Genomic DNA, 23,320 nt, shown 5'->3' with positions numbered 1-23,320 from the left:
AAAAAAAAAAAAAAAGTTTTACTGTGGAAATGTCCAGCATACACAAAAGTAGAGAGGACAACAAAGCCCCATGAATGCAGCTTAAATAATTATTTAAAAATCTGTCAATCTTGTCTTGCTTCATTGAAACCTACCCACTTTAAAACATTTTAATGCAAATCCCAGATATCATGTCATTCATAGATACTTTAAATATATCCATATACACCACTAACAGATAAGAACTTTACATTTTCTTAAAGGCAAGACAACAAAATCCTTCAATAGTTCTTCACAGTATGTAGCTTCCTGCACTATGTGATTTCTACTGTAAGCTGACAAACAAACCCACTCTATATTCATCTTCCTAAATACCTACTTAACATTAATAAAAAGCAGTATGTCATGACAGAAATGATAGCCCCAAAGGCTATGAAATCAATTTAGAAAGGTTTCACATGTAAAAATCATAATAGAATCCTAAGTTAAGTGTCTTAACAAGTAGCCCATTCCCAATGCAACTGCTCTACCAATGTATTCAAGTTCATTGAGTTCATATATGCACGAGAATATACAGTACATGAAAATCTCCAGCACACAGAACAGTGCCTGGCACATAGTAGATGCTCAATAAATGTTTGCTGACTAATTAAAATTAGGGCCCTGGAAAATGCCAATAGTAAAAATTCCCAAAACCAACTTGGAGAGTTGTTTCAGGAACAAAGCAATTGTGCTACAACTAATCTGTACTATTTCCCTCAAACAGTGTAAGGAAAATGCTGCCACTCAATAGCAGTTTAAGTACAATACCACTAGATGTCAGGCGTGAATCAAAATTTTCTGGCATTATGAAGTATCTAGGCAAGAAAGCCTGTAGATGGGTGTTATTCATTCAACAAATATTTACCAAGCTCTTACAAATGTGCCACGCATTGATTATCCTACAATGAACAAAGAATCCTGGCATCTGCCTTCTGAAGTATTTGAAGTTCAAGTAGCATTGGGTTTTTTCCCCCTAACATTTCACACATTTCACAAACGATATTATATCTAGATTCATAACCCTATTATTTCTGTTATGCTAGAATTTAATTTCTCTGCAAACTCAGAAAAACTCGTTATGGTGCTCTAACCAATTACCTTTCTATCTGACTTTATCACTCTCAATCCTTCAACCAATTAAACTTGCTTGACTTTATTAAGACCTTCCATTCCCTTTAGTCTTCTCCATTCTTCTAAGCTATCAGTCTCCCTCCAGAAATTACTTTCATGCTCACTTTGGCAACACATATACTAACACTGGAACAGAGGTAACTTTCTTTCTTACTAAGATTACCCATGGATCACTATTTCAACAAAATTCACCAGCACCCTCAACTTCCTTTCCCCTTAACCTTTCAAAGCATTTGATTTGCCAACTCTGACTATGGAGAATTCCAAAATACGCCTGCTCTGTTCTTCTTGGCCTGCTACTACAGCTGAATAAGACTGCATAACAACCACTGATTTACAATTTCCCAGTTCAGCTAAGTTCTTGACACTGCTCAGAAAAGTCTCTTGCTTGCATTTTAATTCCTGCCCGCTCAAAGTTGCTGTTTCAAACTTCTAGTAACCTTCTTTTTTTAAATTTATTTTTATAGAGACAAGGTCTTGCTACGTTGACCAGGTTGATCTTGAACTGACTTCAAGTGATCCTCCTGCCTCGGCCTCCCACCCAAAGTGCTGGGATTACAGGCATGAGTCACCACAGCCGGCCATAATAACCCTCTTTAACTTGCTGTTCCATGCTGATTTCCTCACGCTAGTTCGATAGCCTTGTCTCCCAGTTCACTCAGTTGCTATATCCTCAACTTTTTTTTCTTTGCCTGTCCTCATGTTCTTTGTCTTATTTCAGGTGGGATTTAGTCATCAGCCCTCTTCAGGACCTTGCCTCCATAATTATCTCTTCTCACATGTAAAACGTCATGTGAGAAAATCCCTGGTCTTCTCTCCAAATCTCATGGATATACAAAAGCTTCCCAAACTTAAAACAACAAAAGTTCTCTCCACCTTTCCATATAGCTATGTTCTGTATCCCATTGTTTTTCACACTTCTTAAAAATGTAGTGTATATATCACTTACCTTCAGTTACTTCTAATTCAGGGTTTCTCAGAAATTAACAAATATCTCCTGGGGGGCAAAACTGACAATTACCCCACCCTGACCTTGTCAAGGTTTGCTGCTCTAATTTTTATGTTCCAGCCCACTCCTATTTGTCTTCCTCCTCCCTTCCGTCCACTGCACTGAAACTGTTCTCAGTAACTTTACCAAACTGCCATTTGTCAGGTCTAGTCCAGCTCTTTAGTCCAAATCCTAATGAATTCTCTATGACAAAGGACAAATTTTCCACTCCCCCACCCCACTTAAAATTACCACCTCCTAATAAGCAAATTACCAACTCCTCCTGGTTGTCCTCAGAGCTTTCCACCACTTATTCTCAAATTTCCTTTCTGATTCTTCTTTCTCTCACCATCTCTTACAGTCCTGCCTTTATTCTACATGTCTTTATCCTCTCTGTGTATGGTTTCACGTATGCTTAAGAGTTAATAATAACATACAAAATGACTGTCAAATCTATTTTCAACCCCTAACCTCTCTCTTGAGAACTCCAGAAACAAATTTTCAGCTAGATACTGAACTCTCTACAGGCATCAGAAATGCAACTTATCCCAAACTAAACTCATTTCTCCAGAGGAAGGAGAGATATATTTCACTTCAATATACTTCAATCCTTAATTTAATGACACCCTCATCTATCCAGTCACTCAAGTCAGAAAAGCATAATGCTCCAAAAGGCATCTTCAACTGGAGACGTACACTCCATCCTCAAATCCTTCCACCAAATCTGTGCAAATGTAACTTCTAAATGTCTCTAAATCTGTTCTGGAATGCCATTTTTCCTTCCTCCTGATAAACTCCTATTCATCTGTTAACAACCCAATGGACACCCCACCTGAGATCCCCTCGCCTGGTGGTTAAAACCCTGGCTTCAAGAAGTTCCGGCCAGGTGTGGTGGCTCACACCCATAATTCCAGCACTTTGGGAGGCTGAGGTGGGTGGATCACCCGCAGTCAGAAGATAAAGACCAGCCTGGCCAACATGGTGAAACCCCATCTCTACTTAAAAAATACAAAAATTAGCAAGGTGTGGTGGTGAGTGCCTGTAGTCCCAGCTACTAGGGAAGCTAAGGCAGGATAATCGCTTGAACCCAGAAGGTGTAGGCTCCAGTGAGCCAAGATCGTGCTGCTACACTCCAACTGAGCCATAGAGTGAGGCTCTGTCTCAGGGAATAAAAAGAAAAAAGTAGTTTCTAGTTTGGTGGAGGATATAAAATAATTACATAAGTGCAAAAATAAAGGTATATGCAGTTGTTGCAGGATCATGGCCCAAGGAATCAGAGTCTGTATTCTATATATATTCATTAGATATATACGTGCCAGGAACTGTTCTGGGCTTTAAGAAATAAAGTAAGAAAATAAAGTCTCTGCTCTACATTCCAACTGAGAGAGAAAAATGCTCAGGAAGAAATAAGTAATATGAGAAATGGTAATAACTGCTGTGAAGAACAATAAGCAGAGTGAGAAGGAAAGGAAGAGGGAAAGGCAGGGCTGTTTCTCTGAAGTGGTCAGAGAAGGCCTCTCTAACAGGTGACATGTGCACAGCTATCTGAAGGAAGTGAGGTTAGAGGCCATATCACTTCCTTCCCAGTAATTAGTTTAGTGAGTGGCTCACAGGACTGACTCAACAGATGTTTGCTAAGGCAATAAACAAACAAAAATTATATTTCTTGATTTAATGTATTTGGCATTTACATGTAAATATTTCTGTTCTGTTTTTATAGCAAAGATGAAAACCTATCTGTTAAACATCAAAACAGGAACTATAACTCTTATAATTAAATCTTTACTAAATGGATTTATGAATCAAGTACTTTCAATGCAGGCTAACTAGCTGGACAACCATCAGGAAGGAAAATGGGACTACCCAACAAGGGGGTGTCTATGATTAAGGTCTTAAGTTACAGAGCAGTTGAAAAAAAAGACAGCTCAACTTCTATGAAATCAACTTGGCCAGGTGTGGTGGCTCATACCTGTAATCCTAGCACTTTGGGAGGCAGAGCCAGGAGCCTAGGAATTCAAGACCAGCCTAGGCAACATGGCAAAACCCTGTCACTACAAAAAATAGAAATATTAGTCAAGCACGGTGGTGCAAGCCTGTGGTCCCAGCTATTCCAGAGGCTGAGGTGGAGGTTGCAGTGAGCTGAGATTGTGCCACTGCACTCCAGCCTGGGAGACAGAATGAGACCCTGAATTTAAGGGGGAAAAAAAAATGGCTCGCCATGGTAGCTTAGTCCTGTAATCCTAGCACTTTGGGAGGCCAAGGTGGGAGGATCACTTGAGTTCAGGAGTTCAAGACCAGCCTGAGCAACATAGTGAGAACTTGTCTCTAAAAAACTTTAATAATAAAAAGAAACCATTATACAATGATTTGATCATTATACAATGTATACATGCATTAAAATATCACACTGTATCTCATAAATATGTACAATTATTTGTCAATTACAAATTTAAAAAATAACTAAAAAAAAAAAAAGCTCAAAATTACCTAATTACAGAGTTACCTCTAAAATAACATTTCTATAAAGAAGTTATTTCCAGAGGAGAAATTAACATCTTGGAGAACATTAATACTCTGCCATTTACCTTCTTCTTTTTTACCTGTATCACCCTATCTGTTCAGGGTCTCCAATTAGTTCTCTGAAATCCTAAATTCCATGTGAAGTGTTTTAGAACCCTTAAAGAGATTTTTAAAATTTCATTTATTTTCTTGGCTGCCAAATTAACTTCATGCACTTTTTTTCAAACTCTTAAAATCTACTCCTAGAAATGTAATTTTCTGACAATGCTACTTTAATCCAATTGAATTTCTTGCATTTTAGATCACTATAAACAAGGTTTCCTGGGACTTGAAGTAAAAGATTTTTTTTTAACCCTTCATCTAACTTGACCACCTTACTTTACCAGTTTATTTTACAAAGAGGAAGTCCAAATTGTTATGTAAATCCAGGATTGCCATATTTTTGTTATCACTGTTCTAGCTTACACACATAGCAGCTATGTGAAACTGATTTCTAAATCAAAAGAGTGTCACTGGCACTCTGTGTTAGAGAGGTTGATGGGAAAAGATAAAAGAAAAGTAGGAGGGCAGTTGGAAATCTGCTTTTCTTCTTCAACAGCAGAGGTTAGACACTAACATACTAAATTTTGCAGCTTTGGGAACAGTCATTTTAGAAGCTTGTGCCAATTCAAGATGGTAGTCATCATTCGAAACATCCCAGTGCACCTCCCTTTATTCAACACATTTACTCAGCAAACATCTGAGCTCCTACTATATATAGGTGCCAGGTACTTAATAGGCATTGAAAACTCAGCAATAACAGACAATTTCTATTCTTAATGATCTTTGCTCTGAAAGTAATACATAAAAAAAATTCTTGTCCATAAAAATACTGAAAAGTCAAAGTATGTAAGAAAAGTTTACTTTGCTTTTTTTTTTCCAGAGTCTCACTCTGTTCCCCAGGCTGGAGGGCAGTGACATGATCTTGGCTCACTGCAACCTCTGCCTCTTGGGTTCAAGCGATTCTCCTGCCTCAGCCTCCCAAGTAGCTGGGATTACAGGCACGTGCCACCACACCCGGCTAATTTTTCTATTTTTAGTAGAGACGAGGGTTTCACAGTGTTGGCCAGACTGGTCTCAACTCCTGACCTCATGTGATCCACCCACCTCGGCCTCCCAAAGTGCTAGGATTACAGGCATGAGCCACCATGCCCAGCCTGCATATTCTAATACCCAGCCTTTGCCTCTCATTTCTCTATTTGCCTTCATAGGTTTGTGCTGCTGCCACCACCTCCCTAGAAGAGGTACGTCAGGAGGAAGAAATTCCCTACTCGTTTACCACATAGCATGAACGATCACTCAGATTGTCTCCAAAATATGAGCAGGAATTTTCCGGTAGAGAATTAGGGGAAAGGTCCATCTATAGCTTTTAAAAATTGTGAAACATCAATCTACTCCATTTATCCCTTCAAACATCTGAAAGCAGCTATCACTTTCTCTCTAAGCAATTCTCTTTCAAGCAAAGTTTCAAGTTTTCTCCATCTTCTTTTTAAAAATACATATCCTAGGTCAGCCAGGTGCAGTGGCTCACGCCTGTAATCCCAGCACTTTGGGAGGCCAAAGTAGGTGGATCACCTTGAGGTCAGGAGTTCGAGACAGCTCGGCCAACATGGTGAAACCCTGTCTCTACTAAAAATACAAAAATTAGCCGGGTGTGGTGGCAGGTGCCTGTAATCCCAGCTACCTGGGAAGCTGAGACAGGAGAATTGCTTGAACCCGGAGGCGGAGGGTGCAGTGAGCCGAGATTGCACCATTGCACTCCAGCCTGCGCAACAAGAGCGAAACTCTGTCTCAAAAAAAAAAAAAAAAAAAAAAAAAAAAAATCATCATAGGGTCAAAATGTATATATATTCTTACCATCACAGCCCCTTTATATCTGAGGCTCCCAAGTGTTTTAATCATGTCCTAGTTAGTCAGAAGACAACCCTGGAGACCTCCTTTCCCATATATTCCCACCTGTCCACTAGAGAAGAACAAATAAATATTTTGAAATTAACTTGTTACTAGCAACATATAGAATCACTTATTACCTTTGTGTGTGTTTATGTATGCATATGTGTATGTGTCCATATATGAATATAAGTGAGTTTATACATTTTACATTAGGAAATATTACCCATAATAGCAAACTACAAATAACTTGGTAATTTTATTATAACTACTTCTTAATAGGACAAATACATGGGCAGCAAATTATCTAATGACTTATCAATGTACTAGCTAATTGGGCTAATATAGAGAGATGGGTAATTAATATCTGAACCATAGTATATATACATGTAAAGCCTAGCTGTTAGAAAATTACATCCCAAAATACTATTGATAACAGTGAAACAATACATGCCCAGGACACAGAACATGAGCATCCATTTTAAGGACTTTTCTACCCAGCAAATAGAAGAAAAAGCCCCAAGTCCAGTTAGGAATCTATCTGGAGACTCACCCACACTTAAGAGGAAGGGTAACTACAAATAATTCCCCACCAACCCAGAGGCTACTTTGGGGCTACAAAGTAGGAAAAAGAAAAAAAAAAAGAAGGGAAAAGATAGCTCTAAGAAGTGGCCATAGGCTAAACTGCACATGGACATGGATTTGTAGGCTAACTCAGGTAACAGCCTGTTCCTTGTCAAAAGCAAACACCAATCAACTTGGAGAAGAGATTTTTCATCTTAGATCTCAAAGAATCCCCAAGTAATAATTTTTGAAGGTCAAGAAACACAAAGCAGTTTAAAAAAAAAAAAAAAAACACACCATGGAAAACAACAATATTCTAAGCTAAAGCTACCAGAGAAAACAAACAAGAGAAACAGACTCACAAAGACTTCTGATAAAGGAATCACCAGGCACAGATTATAAAAAAATTCCGCTTACTATGTCTGAAGAAATAAAAAGATAAACCTAAAAGTGATCCAGGTGAAGAAACTATAAGAAGTGATCAAGCATATTTGCTGTAATACCCTAAAAAACTTCTCATAATCAAACTTTAAAACTTAACTAAAAAGAAATTTACTGAACATATATTGGAAGAAATTATCCAGAATGCAGACTAGAAAGACAAAAAAGAAGAAAAAGAGAAACTAGATAATTTAGTAGCCATGGGAGATGGAGGCCAGGCGCAGTGGCTCATGCCTATAATCCCAACTACTCAGGAGGCTGAGGCTCTGAGTAGTGCCTATGTGGGGACTGCCTGAGGCCAGGAGTTCAAGATCAGCATGGGAAACACAGTGAGACCACATCTCTTTAAAAAAAACAAAAAAAAAAAAAAAAACGCAACATGTAGATAGGAAGGAGATAGTGGAGTTAAAATGTTCTAAGGTCCTTATATTGTATAAGAGTAGAACAGAATTAAGTAGCATTAGACTTTGGTGAGTTTGCATATTGTTTCTAGGGTAACCACTAAAAGAAGGGTAATAATGTTATTTAGCCTTTCAAGTAGAAAGTATAAAAGAGAAATTATTTTTTAATCCCAGAAAAGAGAAAAATGTAAGAATGAACCAAGAGGAAGTTCAAAATAAAGGTGAAGATTAAACAATAAATACATAATTAATTACATTAAATAAATAGGTGAAAATTTCTAAATCTACCTACGGTGAACTAGCTGGTTACAGAATCAACTCTTGCACCCATGAACAACAGCCAGAAAAGCTAGATGATGTATAATCACTATTGTGTGAAGGCACCAGAAAGCTACCAAGGCAGAGATGGCCTAATGGAACAAGCTTCCAAATACATGGAAATCCAGAGAGGTGAGTCCAGTGCTTTGTACAACTGTTCACCTTGAGGCATTTCCTGTTTCCAAAGTAATGGCTGAGAGACTGACCAGCTACACAGAGCTTCCATCAATCTCAAAAGGCTGAGGAGACAAAAAAAAAAAAAGGAACTTCAGGGCCAGCCAAGGAAAAGAGCTCTAGAAAACACCATGTTTTCGGATGGGGTCCCCAAAAGAATACAACTTGTGAGCAGGGGTGAAAAGAAAAAGCCCAACCATGTCAAGCATGGACGTGTGCTGTTCTGCCTTCCTTCTGAAGAACCTGCCGCAGGGAAGACTGTGACTGACAGCCCCAGCTGCCGCCCTTTGGATCCATCACCATGTTCATGCAGAGGTCACATTTCCCCATTTCTGCCCAAAGCAGGATTCTTCTAAAAGACAAGTGTTTGCCTGGGGACTCTTCACTGGCCTAGCAGAGGAGTTCTTACATCTGTGCTGCAGTCTGGGGCCCTTCCTTCCAATTCTTTCCTTTCCTCTCTTCTTTCACAGAGGTCAGGCCTGTCTCATGGTCTGAAGTTTTCTCCTGTACTCTCTTGCTTTCTTCTTTATCCTTTATAGGCATGGCCCCCAATAAGTCTTCTGCATATCTCATCCTGATTTAGTATCTGCTTCCATCTTGATGTCTGCTACTAAATATCAATTATCAGACCAAGGCCCGCCTTTAGGTGAAGGCAATCCTTGAGCAGAGATGCAAAAAGTCTAAATGAAACAGAAAACCAAATCTGGTGATACATAAAAAGCGTCACACATTGTGAACAAGTTTGGTTTAGTCCAGTAATGCAGGGCTGGTTTCACATTTGAAAACTGTATGAACATGATCTACTACATTAAGTGATTAAGGAAGAAAAATCAAAGGATTCATGAGAGAGATATACCACATTCATGGATCAAAACATTCAATATTTCAAATATTCCAGTATTATAAACAATATAAAATCAATCAAAATTCCAACAGAATTTTTTCTTGTGGGTATAGAAACTGAAAATTCAATTCTAAGAAGACTTATTCTACCCAACAGCAACACTTATTATAAAGCCATATTAATTAAGATAGTGTCGTCTTGGTGCAAAGAAAGTGATCAATGGAATAGAACAAAGTTTGGCAAACTTTTTCTGTAAAGAGCCAGACAGTAAATATTTTAGGCTTTCTGGGACACATACAATCTCCGTCGCATATTCTTCTTTTTTTAACAACCCTATAAAAATACAGATCTATTCTTAGCTTGGAAGCTGTACAAAAATGAGCCATGGGTCAATCCCTGGAATAGAAGCAAGTCTAGAAACAGACCTACACACATACACTTTATGATCAAGGTGGTATTACAGAGCTCGAGAGAAAGTATGGACTTTCCACAAAATAGTGTGGGATCAAATCAATATCTACACAGGAAAAAAATTCACCTTGACCTCACACCATATGCAAAAATAATCAATTTTAGGTGAATTGTAGGCTTAATTGTGAATAACACATCTTGAAGATAACACAGGAGGATATCTTCATGACCATGGAGTAGAAAAAAATTCTTAAATAGAACTCATGAACTATTAACCACAAAAGACTGATAATTCACATGACATTAAAATTAGAAACTTCCCTTTATAAAAATTACTAATAAGAAACTGAAAGGCAAGTCACAGGTTGAATTACCTGCCAATTGTATATCACTAACAAAGTCCTCATCCACAATATTTAAAGAATGCCTACAAGTTAATAATAAAAAAGAACTGACAGGTAAAATCCAAATAAAAGGTAATCAACCTCATTAGTCTTCAGGAAATCTAAATTAAAGCCATAGTCCACACCACTGTACATCCACTAGAATGACTAAAATTACAAAGACTGACAATAGCAAGTGTCAGTGAGGATCCAGAGCAAGTGGAACTCTCATACACTGTTGCTGGGTGTGTAAATGGGTACAGTCCCCTCAGAAAACTGTTTAGCAGCATCTACTAAATGTAACCATATGCATACCCACGACCCAGCAATGCCTACATATACATACCCTCTAGAAATGAGTACATGTGTGTACAAAAGTACACATACGAGAATACTCATAGCTGCATTGTTTGAAGTAGCTAAACACTGAAAAAAATTTAATGTCAATTAACAGTAGATTGGATAAGTTGTACATATTTTTTAAAAAATCAGCTTTATTGAAGTATAACATACACAAGATAAAAAATACCCATTTTAAGTACAGGGTTCAATAAGTTTAGACAACTGCAAACACCCATGTAACCACTACCATAACCATAATATGGAACATTTCTATTATGCTAACAAGTTCCCTGGTACCCTTTACCAGTCAATTCAGGCAACCACAGAACTGTTTAGAAGAGGATTTTGTTTTGTTTTGTTTAAGAGACAAGGTGTTGGCCGGGCGTGGTGGCTCACGCCTGTAATCTCAGCACTCTGGGGGGCCAAGGCAGGCAGATCACGAGGTCAGGAGATCAAGGCCATCCTGGCTAACACAGTGAAACCCCGTCTCTACTAAAAATACAAAAAATTAGCCAGGCGTGGTGGGGAGCGCCTGTAGTCCTAGCTACTTGGGAGGCTGAGGCAGGAGAATGGTGTGAACCCGGGAGGCGGAGCTTGCACTGAGCCAAGATCATGCCACTGTACTCCAGCCTGGGCGACAAAGCTAGACTGCCTCAAAAAACAAAATTTTTAAAAAAGAAACAAGGTCTCGCTATTTGCTATGCTGCCCAAGATGGCCTTGAATTCCTGGGTTCAAGCAATCTCTCCATCCTCAGCCTTCCCAGTAACTAGGCCTACAGGTGCAAAACCACCATGCCAACTCACAAACCTGTTTAGATTAGTCTTTCCTAGGATTTTACATAAATGGAACCAAGTACTACTCTTTTGTGCTTGGTTTCTTCCACTCATCAAAATGTTTTTAACAACAAGAACATGAGCAAAATAATAAAAAGTAAATTATATTTTATCAAAATTAAAAACTTTTGTGCAGCAAAGTACATTAAGAAAGTGAAAAGAAAGGTGAAAAGATGACCTACATAATGGAGGAAAATACATGCGAATCATATATCTGATAAGGACCTGGTAACCAGAATATATAAAGAATACTTATAGCTCAACAACAAAAAGACAACCCCATTTAAAAATGGGCAATGGATTTGAACAGACATTTCTCCACATAAGATACACAAATGGTGACAAGCACACAAAAAGATGCTCAAAATCATTAGGCATTAAGGAAATACGAATCAAAACCACAATGAGATACCACTTCACACCCACAGGGTTGGCTATAATACAAAAAATGGAAAATAACACGTTGGTGAGGATGTACAGAAATTAGGACCCTCATTCATGGCTGGTGGAGACATAGAAATGGTGTAGCCACTATGGAAAATGGTTTGGCAGTTCCTCAAAATATGAAACATAGGATTACCATGTGACCCAGCAACTCTACTCCTAGGTATAATCCCCAAAAATTGAAAACAAGAATTCAGACAAACACTTGTACATGCATGTTCATATCAGCACTATTGTCCAAAGAAGATATACAAACGGACCTTTTATTATTATCTACCTTTCAAGGGAACAGAATCCTTTCTTTATTTTTTTTTTGAGATGGAATTTCACTCTTGTTGCCCAGGCTGGAGTACGATGGCGTGCTTGGCTCACTGCAACTTCCACCTCCCGGGTTCAAGCAATTCTCCTGCCTCAGCCTCCTGAGTAGCTGGGATTATAGGCATGTGCCATCACACCCGGCTAATTTTGTATTTTCAGTAGAGACGGGGTTTCTCCATGTTAGTCAGGCTGGTCTCAAACTCCCAACCTCAGGTGATCTGCCCACCTCGGCCTCCCAAAGTGCTGGGATTACAGGCATGAGCCACCGTGCCCGGCCCAGAATACTCGTTCTTACACATTTTCAAGAATGAATTATGCGAGAGTAAAGAACTTTCTTTTTTTGTGTTGTAGATACAGAGATCCTGCTATGTTGCCCAGGCTGTTCTCAACCTCCTGGCCTTGGCCTCCCAAAGTGCTGGGATTACAGGCCTGAGCCACTATACCCAGCCAAGAGTAAAGAACTTTATTGAGAAGCTGTGGTAGAAACTTAGAGACTTCCTGAGTTATAGTCCAGCTCTGCCACCTGCTAGTAACTTAAACACTCTGCATTTTAGTTTCATCATCTGAAATATGGCGGTGATAATAATATCCACCTTAGAAAGCTGTTGAGAGGGTTAAATGAGTTAATCCATGCAAAGTCTCGGATTGCAGCAAGTACGCTGTTAAATTAGCCTCCACCACCACTACCATCATCATTATTGTTATCATCATCATCATTATTCTTCCTACTTCCTAAAATATCCTCAAGAATATTTAAGACACCTGTGATTGTTCTAATGACTAGCATTAAAAGTTCATAAAAAACATACCTAATTAGTATGTTTACCTAACTGCCAGAGAAACTTAGTTTAAATGGCCAATATAGTTAAAAATGACTCTGGGAGGCAGTGGGGCACACCTATAGTCCCAGCTACTTAGGAAGCTGAGGCAGGAAGACGGCTTGAGCTCATAAATTTGAGGCTGCAGCGAGCTATCATCATGCCACTACACTCCAGCCTGGGCACAGAGCAATACCCTCTTACTCGGTAAAAAAAAAAAAAAGATGCTAAAGGGTTCAGTGAATGCTCCTTCCCAAAGCCTTCAGAAGAGATCCATGTAATGCTGCTACACATTTTGAAAACAATTCTAAACATGCTTCTGATACCCCACCCAAAGTCTTAGATCATGGACCATGCTTGAAAAGTCTCCCATCAGTACAGGATACCTTTACCAAATGAGGTTTTGCCAAGGTTATTGCTGAATATCAATCCAACACTGGTGGAAACTCAGTTTCTAATAGTGTTTTATAATATCCAGATCTCTTTGATATTATATCTGATTTTTTGCACCAAGGAATGAAATGCTTACAATCCTCCATTCCCAATATAACATCATACACTTTCTGCATTAAATAGCCTAAAATCCTCCTCTCTGAATATTTTCTTTTGTTTATCAATGGTGCAGCGATTTTGAAGAAAGTTACTGCACATATCTCCTTAATCAAAATTGACATATGTAGCGGAAGAGCTCTGCTCATCAGTATACCACAGTAAGCTAAATATCTGATGTTCTGCTCAGGCCCCCATGCTGGAGCCAGGGCTCCGACCACTGTCATCAACTTTGGATGGCATCCCGAGACCACTCTTCTCTCAAGGCCATCTGACCAGTTCGAGCTACCGAAAGACTCACAGAAGCTGGTTGCCACCATCCCACTACTCTTAATATTCATAAATTCTGTAAAATATTATTTATAATTATATTATATTAGAACATAATGTTATACTATATTGTTATATATTATAAATTATTATTTACATTCTCCAGAGATTTAAGGGAATACAGGATGTCAGCAAGATATGAATTATCCACAAGCAACTATTACCACCAAAAAAATATTCTTTTACTTAACCTTTTTCTTATAAAACATCTGCATCACAGTACAGAAAACTAACCAACAAGAAGAAAAAATACCTTTAAAATATGAGTGCACACATAAAGGATATGAGAAACATAACAAAATGCAAACACTGGGTAAGTAAAATAATCAGAAAATTAAATCGCTCAGTATTTCTTGGTTGATAAGAAAGAAACAAGAAAATTAAGTGGCAAAAGAGATTTCACTAAATTGCCAAAAGGGAAGAAGACCAAAACAAAATTGTTCAACTGTTTAACAGAATTTTGGCATTATAACAGCATCTCTTAGGAGTTTGAATAAAATCCTGGCAATTATTTTCTCTCCAGTGATTCTAGGCTTTGACTGTGATCATTACACTGGAGGCTCCGATTCAACTAAACTAACACAAAATTCTACATAAAAGGATTTCGTGATCTCAATATGCTTGAAAATAAGTTTTCAAAAGAAATGAGACAGTAAGATAAAAATCATAACATTCTGTTGAATTAAAATACTAAATTATATATAGTTTGTCTCTGAATAGATTGCATTCTAAAAACTGACTTGTAAATAATTGTCTAGAAGTTAGAAGAAATTTTTTTCACATACAATATGGTATAACTTTTGATCAGGTTATTTGCAACGATATCATGACTATTATACTTAGGGCTAAACAGGCCTTTGTGAAATAGCCTGTGACCCCAACTATCAATTGGGATGCCAAGATCAAACTCACACTTGGAAAGCAAAGGTGCAATCAAGGTAGGTGGAGCACTAGGACTCCATAACCTCATTAAGCTTTGCAGGTCCATGGCTAGCCAAGTACTGAAACTGAGTAACAAGTGATGGTTGCTCCTGCAAAGTGTTCACAGCCTCTAAACTTGGGATCTCCTTGACCTTTCTCCATGCAGGATTCACAGAATTAATTTCATAACATACTAAATATACCCTATATTTATCTTCTAATTCTTAACACTACATAAGTCACACCCTTTTTTAAGACTAGAATTATTTTTAAAATAAAATTAAAGAAATGAGGAAGGGGACTTAAAAAGATGTTAACAAAAGTAAGATGGCAGAATTATAAGATGGACCTAAGAGTTAGACCCAACTGATTTGGAAATCCAGTTACTATCACTTACTAGCTATGTGATTGTAGGCAAGTTATTTCTCAGCCTCAGTTCCCTCATCTACAAAATAGGAATATTATTTTGTAGGAATATAGGAAAACTCACACCTTACAGGGTTAGAGTGAAGGAAATAGGAATATCTCACATCTTACAGGGTTAGACTGAGGATTAAAGACGATTAAAATATATATTATGATGCCTGGAACAGATGAAGTTCTCAGTCATGTGCTAATTTCCACCACTCTCCCAATCCACTCCCCAAAATCAAGCAGTTCTTCCAAATATATTACAATTATATTATAAAACGCTTTCTCCAAATACTCTCATACCTTTTCATATTCTTCTTCGCTTAGGAAGAAAACTACAGATCTGGACTTAATAAATATCCAACTTTGTTGAACTTTGCTTCAGAAGAGGTAAGGTACTTGAATTTCTATTTCTCCCATTTTAAAGCCTTAGTTTTGTGATTTTTGAAATTATCTTATTAGTCTTTTAACTAGCTAATTGATTTACCTTTTTGTTAACCTCACTTATCATTATTTTCTCCCTTAATCTGTTAGACCTCTGATGGTAAACTTTTACTACATTTTAATTACAGTTGTCCCGTGAACAATGGGTTTGAACTCTGTAGATCTGCGGATTTTTTTTTTTTTTTTTCAGTAAAAATATGGTATTCACAGTAACACAAGGATGCAAAAGCTATGTTTCCAATACATGGGTTCCACAGGGTCTATTACAGGACATGAGTGTGTGCAGATCAGTACATATGTGGGTGGTCCTGGAAGCAATCCCCTGGGTACATCAAGGGATGACTGTATTTACATCCTTCATGGACTTTTTCTTTTAGCCATTTTATCTTCTAGTTATTATATTAACTCTATATTTTCTTACGATGTAACTTTTCTTACTTAGGATTATCCCTTAATCAACATCATAAAATGTCAGTAGAGCAACCAGATAATTTAACCTCACACTATAGCAGTAACTCAGTTCAGAACTCAAGTTCAGCTGTAAGGGATAATAATCATAAAAGATCACTGGATATGCAGCCTTGAATATCCATTCTTCTAAACGCTTTGAATGTTGTCACTGGATCAAGCCAGACTCATGGGGACCTATACACTTGGACCACAATGCTTTGGTGCCCATCACTTTAAACCAGGGTTTCTTGCCCTTGCATTATTAATATTTGGGACCAGGTAATAGTAATAACTATTATTATTATTTTAAGACAGACTCTCTTGTTCTGTCATCCACATTAGAGTGCAGTGGTGCGATCTTGGCTCACTGCAACCTCTGCCTCCCAGGTTCAAGCGATTCTCCTGCCTCAGCCTCGTGAGTAGCTGGGATTAGAAGCATGCACCCCCACCCCTGGATAATTTTTTGTATTTTTAGCATAGAAGAGGTTTCACCATGTTGGCCAGGCTGGTCTCAAACTTCCGACCTCAAGTGATCCGCCCACCTCAGCCTTCAAAAGTGCTGGGGTTACAGGCGTGAGCCACTGGGCCTGACCCAGATAATTCTTTGTTGTGGGGGGCTGCCCTGTGCACTGTTTCAGCAGCACCTCTGGCCTCTATCCACCAGATGCCAATACACACTCCTCCTCTCCCAACTGTGATCAAGATGCGTATAAAGAGGGTACATTACCATATACCCTCCAGGGAGCAATATCATTCCCAGCTGAGAAGTGCTTTAAGCTGAATGAGACCTTGGGGTTTGCAGTCAGCTTACACTGAGGAACCACTTTAAAAACAGCCGTAAGAAGAAATGGTGTTGAAAATATCATCTACTGTATCACTGTTTGTTTTCCAAGGGAGAAACCTGTCTCAGACCTCAGTGCAAACAGAATGTTTTTTCTTAGGAATAATATGTATCCTTAACTGATCATATTCTCATCTTTTCTATGGCCACTGGCAAGCTCAAAAGCAAACTTACAGCCCAGCTTTAATAACAGTATAGGACCAGCCGGGTGCAGTGGCTCACGCCTGTAACCCCAGCACTTTGCGAGGCCGAGGCTGGCAGATCACCAGGTCAAGAGATAGAGACCACCCAGGCCAACATGGTGAAACCCCATTTCTACTAAAAATATAAAGTGGGTGTGGTGGCGCACACTTTTAGTACCAGCTTCTTGGGGTGGGGGGCGGGGGGGCGGTGAGGCAGGAGAATCCTTTGAACACAGGAGGAGGAGGTTGCATTGAGCTGAGATCATGCCACTGCACTCCAGACAGAGTGAGACTCCGTCTCAAAAAATAATAACAACAACAATAACAGTCTAGGACCTAAAGCATGAGTTTACATGTACTAAATCTTCTGAATGTGAATTCATTTTTTACCATAAACTCTTGACCTTATATTTTATCTTGCTATAAATAAGGTATTTCTTTATGTGGCCATAAACCCTTTTTCTGAGTGAAATTAAGCATATATTAATAATTAAAATAGGCAAACTGTTATCTTCTCCAGCAGATCATACCCTTCAGGCTCACTCTATTATTCCTCTTCAAATCGCCTTCTGCTGAATCTACAATAGATCTTCTAGTTTTCCCTTATAAATATTCAAGTTTATTCTCCCTAGCCAAAGCACAAACTAAATCCATTCACTTCAGTGAGCTATGTCAGACACATGATGATCTGCATGAAGTTTTATAACATGTCTTTCTACATTTATTAGAAGTATATTCCCCTCATAAGAGGCATGAATTCTAGACGCTGTGTGTCCAGTAGGTTGTCCAGGCATCAGCACATCAGCCTTTAGGATGACGGGAAGATGGAGTACTTATATCCTCTTTTCTCTTGCTGATGCCAGCTTTGTGAGTTTTCCCTTTCCCCACTAAGGCTTACTTCTAACCCATGCCAAGTAGCATTTGGAATTCATCCTAAACCCTGGTACATGACAGATGGTGATACAGGAGTGGCTCATCTTGTACCAGTGACAACTATGAAGAGTCCTGCCTGGCCCTACACCCTCGGATTACTTTTGATAGTGCAAAAAAAAAAAAAAAAAAAAGCCATTTCTTTCTCATTTTAACCCATAACCTTCTCAAGACCTCAAACGGTTGTTACAAAGGTCCATCAACAGGTTGAGTGGTTAAACAATTTGTGGTATATTCATGCAAATGAAAAAAAAAGTAGTACTATACACATAATAGTACCCATACACATAATACAGTAAAGGTCAAAAATATTGTGCCTGACAAAAGAGTACATGCTGTATTATTTCATTTATAAAAAAAAAATCTAGAAGAGGCAAAAATTAACCTATATAGTGATAAAAATCAGATCAGTGATTGTCTGAAGACAGCAGAATAAAAAGGAGCACAAGGGAACTTTATGGAATGATGGAAAGGTTGTTTTTGGTATCACATCTTAATCGGGATAGTGATTTCACGGTTATATATTCATCAAAACTTACCAAACTGTGCACTTACAATAGATGCAAATGTGGTATTCTTGCTAAACATGTATGACCTTGAACTAATGAGAAAACATCAGATAAACTGAAAATGAAGGACATTCTATAAAATAACTGATCAGTACTAGTAATAAAATACAAGGAAAGACTATAGGGACATGACAAGTGAATACAACAAGGGATTCTGGAAGAGAACAAGGATACTAGCAGAAAAATTGATGACATCCAAATAAAGTCTGTAGTTTATACAGTAGTCCTGTATCAATGCTAATTGTTTAGTTTTGTTGATTGTACCACAGTATTGTAAATTTGTTTTGTTTTGTTTTGTTTTGAGACGGAGTCTCGCTCTGTCGCCCAGGCTGGAGTGCAGTGGTGTGATCTCGGTTCACTGCAAGCTCCGCCTCCCGAGTTCACGCCATTCTCCTGCCTCAGCCTCCCGAGTAGCTGGGACTACAGGCACCAGCCATCACGCCTAGCTAGTTTTCAGTATTTTTAGTAGAGATAGGGTTTCACTGTGTTAGCCAGGATGGTCTCGATCTCCTGACCTCGCGATCCGTCCGCCTCAGCCTCCCAAAGTGCTGGGATTGCAGGCGTGAGCCACCACGCCCGGCCCCCCATGGTATTGTAAGTTTTTAACACTAGAGAAAGTAAAATAAAGGATACATGAAAATTCTCTGTACTATTTTTGCAACTTTGTTGTTGAAAATTATCTAGAAATAAAAGTTTTTAATGGGTGCATTTTGTTGAGTGTGAATTTTAACTCGTTCAAGTTGATTTAAAATCAGTTATTAAGAAATAATTTTATCTCCAGCCTGACTGTCCTTTCACGTTCATTAATATTTAAATCAACAGTAACATTAACTACAAGAATAACCCAAACCCTCTTCTTTCCAAAATTTGACTCAATAAACCTAATTGATAAAACACATAGCATTCCTTACCTAAAATAATCATCTCATTTAGAAAGATTACTAATTGAAATAAAAATCTTAAGTACTCTCCTTGGAATTATGATATATTCCTCCACAAAAACACATACAATTAACAATAAAATCTTTACATGTTCAAATTAAGATGAGACAATGGAATTCATAAAATTTTGAAGTCCACAGTAAAAAACATTTAATTCTATGGCTCTCACATCTAAGAATTACTATACATTTGAACACTAAAAATTATATCACCTCATTTAGTATCACTTAAAGAACAGAAAGAAATGGGTAGAAAAACATTGAGACAAATTAAAAGGTTTATAGCATACCTCCTCTGTTTCCATTTTCTTCATCCTACAAATAAAAATATATATATACATACATGAGTATACATTTATAAACTCTTGTTAATCACAGCAAGGCTCATTTTAATTCAAATTGACCTCCCTAAATTGTGCCAATTACGATCTCACCTACAATATTCTTAATTGATCATATTCTCTTCTATAGCCACTGCAAGCTCAAAAGCAAACGAATAGCCCATCTTCAATAACAGTATAGGAAGTACCTTTTGCTGGAAAGATAAGAGTTTTCACAGAGATAACAAGGCTGTGGGTGAAGCCAACTTAGGGGCAGGACATCAGTTCAGTTTTTGGCATTTGAGGGTAAGCTTTCTAATGGAGTCAACTTGTCAAGTAGGCAGTTGGAGAGAAGGAAAGGCCAGGTCATCGCTTACTGTACCACACTTAAATGTGCCTTTAGGGGATATTACAGGACCCAGAGCTGTCTATATAAATGGACTGGTCCCAAATTGCTACATATTTAAGTTCTTATATTCAATTTTGAAGTTTACCTACTTGGTCTCTTTCGTTGTTACCGAGCTGTCTTGCTGCCATGTTATCTACCTCTAGCTGGAAAACTAGAAAAGGAACCTTTAAAAACTAGTCTAAAAATACATTTTTTCAAATATTTGCTGAGCCTCTACCATACTGGAGCTACCATGTACCTCAGAAAGAAAAACAGACATTGGGTGAAGGGCTGATAATTTATGACATAATTTTTTGACCTTTATTTAGGCGGCCCAGTGTTTTTTTTTTTTCTTCTTCTGATTATAAGATCTGCTCTGAGACTGAAGTTGCCAGCTAAGCGACAAAATAAGGACACTGTAATATTAATTACACATTTTCTAAAAGCTATACAATATTAAAATTTTTAATTCTTTTGAAGTGAATTGATAAAATTTCTTAATTAAAATGGAAAATATTCCAATATATATTTTCCATGTAAAATTTACAAGACAGAGCCCTATTTGCAAGAACATCTGTATTTAATAATAGCATTAATAGCTAAAATTTATTGAGCAATTACAGTGTCAATTTGTATGTTAAGTGTGTTACAACTACTGTATCATTTAATCATTACATAGCCTGTAAAGAAGGTACTACTATTGTCTGTTAGTTAACTTATCCAAGGTCACAGATCTAACAGGAGGCAGAAATGGAATTCAAATCCAGGCTCTTTTGACACCAATGACCATGCTGTTAACAAGTGTAAGCATGTCCTGGAATACCATTATTTCATGTAAAGTTGTTTTGTTGTAACGTTCACGAGAAAAATTAATTCCCCACTGGGGTTCTGTATGTGTGAAGTTTCCACATTCTCCCCACTGTGTGGGTTTTCTCTAGGTACTGTGGTTCCCTCCCACATGCCAAAACTGTGCCTGTTCGATTCACAGGTGTGCCCACATTGTCCCGGTCTGAATGAGTGCAGCTGTGTGTGTGCTCTGCAATGGGATGGACAGCGTCCTGTCCAGGGTTAGGTCCCACCTCGCGCTCTGAGCTGCATGAACTGCCAGGATAGGCTCCAGCCACCCTCAAATCTGGACTTGTTTTTATAACTCTTTCTTAAGTGTATGAACACCTCACATTTACTTCAATGTTTAATACTGGAAATGTTTTGGTCTTTATTTACAAGTTTAGTGATTTTTTTTTTGACCAGAAATATGCCAAGTAAACTCTAGCCAACATAAGATCAGTTATCAATTAAATACGTTTCACTTAAAGTTGTAGTTTCCAAAAATCAACTGACGATGTTAAGTGAGGATTTATTGTAGTATGCTACTAAAATTTCTAGAAATATTTTCCAATAATAATAATACATGTTTATATAAGTTTGGTAAAATTATCTTATAAAACATTGTACTACCTATATGTTCATCATGACCCAAAGTTCTTATTCAAAACAAAACCAAAACAAAGACAAAAGAAATACACAATCCTAATGTAATTATCGAGTGCTCTCATATATGACCTAATGCATAAGTAACACTGAGACTTTTTAATATCAACTAGATTCTTAAGAGATGAAAACCCAAACAGATAAATTTCACTCCAAAGGTAGCAATTATATACAATCCTTAAAAGATATTCAGTTGTTTCCTGTTATCTCAGTGTTAAAGTAACCAAATATTAAAAAATTAATTGAAAAAAAGAAAAGAAAAAATAAGTTATTCCGTATTTCAAAAAAAGCATATCCTGTAGGACATTACTAGAAAGACATATTTAACCAAAAAATAATTTAAAACTGTGGTCTCTAGATACAAATATAGACACTACTTTTTAAAAGACAGTTTAGCAGTCATAGATATTTAGAATTAGAAAAGACTTTCTCATACCCTAGTTCAATTCCTACAAATGAAAATGGAAATCTAGAGGTCAAAAGAAGTGGCCTGGCCAGGGTCTCATAACTCTTCTGAATATCATTATTTCCATTATGCTATTGTGTAACAGTTCAGCATCAAGCATGCAAATTGGTCAAATTCAAATCCTAGATCAACTACTTATCTGTTTTATGACCCAGATCAGTTTCCACATCTGTTATATGGGGCCAATAATACCACCTGCTCCACAGGATTCTGGTGTGGATAAAGTAAGACAACGCTTATAACAAATGGTAAGGAACACAGAGCAAGTACTCAGTGTGTCAACTGCACTTATAATTATCTCAGGCTGTCCTTTTCAGGCTGTGTTACTGTCCACTGAAGCCTGTCAATGTAATTCATTCTGATGAGAAGCTGTGTTTCTAAATTCTAACATGCCATCATATTACATATCTGAAAGTTAAGTATTGTTCTAATTCTACTAATTTTCTATAACTGCTGGAATATTTTAGTGAACCATTTCCTCTGCAGAGTCTGCCCAGAAAACTCACTACCTTTCTAGATAACAATTACATATTAGAAAAAGTAGAATGAAGTCTGGAATTAGAAGTCCTTAAAAAATATAGATTTGGAGTTTAGAATCAATATGATCTTTCAGAGAAGACTAAAGTTTTGTTTTGTTCTTCAAGGTGGGAAAATACCTAAAAGGAGAAAAATAATATAATAAAAATTCATATGTAATGCTTAATTCTTTTAAGACAGAAAAAAGGCCAGAGGGAAGGAAGAGGAAGACTAGAAGGGGATAGGAATGGCCTTGTGGTTTTTTTCAAGTTGTTGTAACTATTTCTCTTACCTTGTATGAAAATTGAATTGCAGACTCTGGGGGATAAACAATAAAATGTCTTAATGTAAACCCAAAGCCTTGAGATGTTCTTTTCAACATAACTGTTTTGGGACCTGGCCAGGAGAATGTTTCATCTTCGGACAGTGATACAGTTTCACTTTGTTCTTTTCCATCTTTATTTTTTGAGACCTAAAGTGAAAAGATATGTAACAGTTAATTACATAACACAATAAACTTCCTCACCTAAAAAAAATTCTATGTAAACATGTTAATACCTAAGCGCCGATATGAACTATTTTCGGATGCATAAATTATACAAAGCATGCAATTATCAAAAACAAAAATTTATTATATTATTATAACAAAGCATGCAATTATCAAAACCTAGAGCTTTTTTCTAGAAAATC

General features: G+C 37.5%; 1 protein-coding gene across 1 annotated transcript in view; it reads right to left on the bottom strand.

The window, feature by feature from the left end:
• ARHGAP21 (Rho GTPase activating protein 21) overlaps positions 1–23,098 on the bottom strand; it is an 86,212-nt gene extending 63,114 nt beyond the window's left edge. Inside the window, exons 1-2 of the mRNA XM_011991309.1 lie at positions 22,923–23,098; positions 19,740–19,764 (exon numbers count right to left, since the gene is read on the bottom strand). Of these exons, the coding sequence (XP_011846699.1) occupies positions 19,740–19,764; positions 22,923–23,012 (115 nt within the window). The 5' untranslated portion in view covers positions 23,013–23,098. The remainder of the gene's footprint in view (positions 1–19,739; positions 19,765–22,922) is intronic.
• Between the last annotated feature and the right edge of the window lie 222 nt (positions 23,099–23,320).

The sequence above is a fragment of the Mandrillus leucophaeus genome, unplaced genomic scaffold, assembly GCF_000951045.1.
Source record: "Mandrillus leucophaeus isolate KB7577 unplaced genomic scaffold, Mleu.le_1.0 Scaffold394, whole genome shotgun sequence".
NCBI lineage: Eukaryota > Metazoa > Chordata > Mammalia > Primates > Cercopithecidae > Mandrillus > Mandrillus leucophaeus.
Note: the sequence above shows the minus strand (reverse complement) of the source record. Positions and strands in the feature narration are given on the sequence as shown.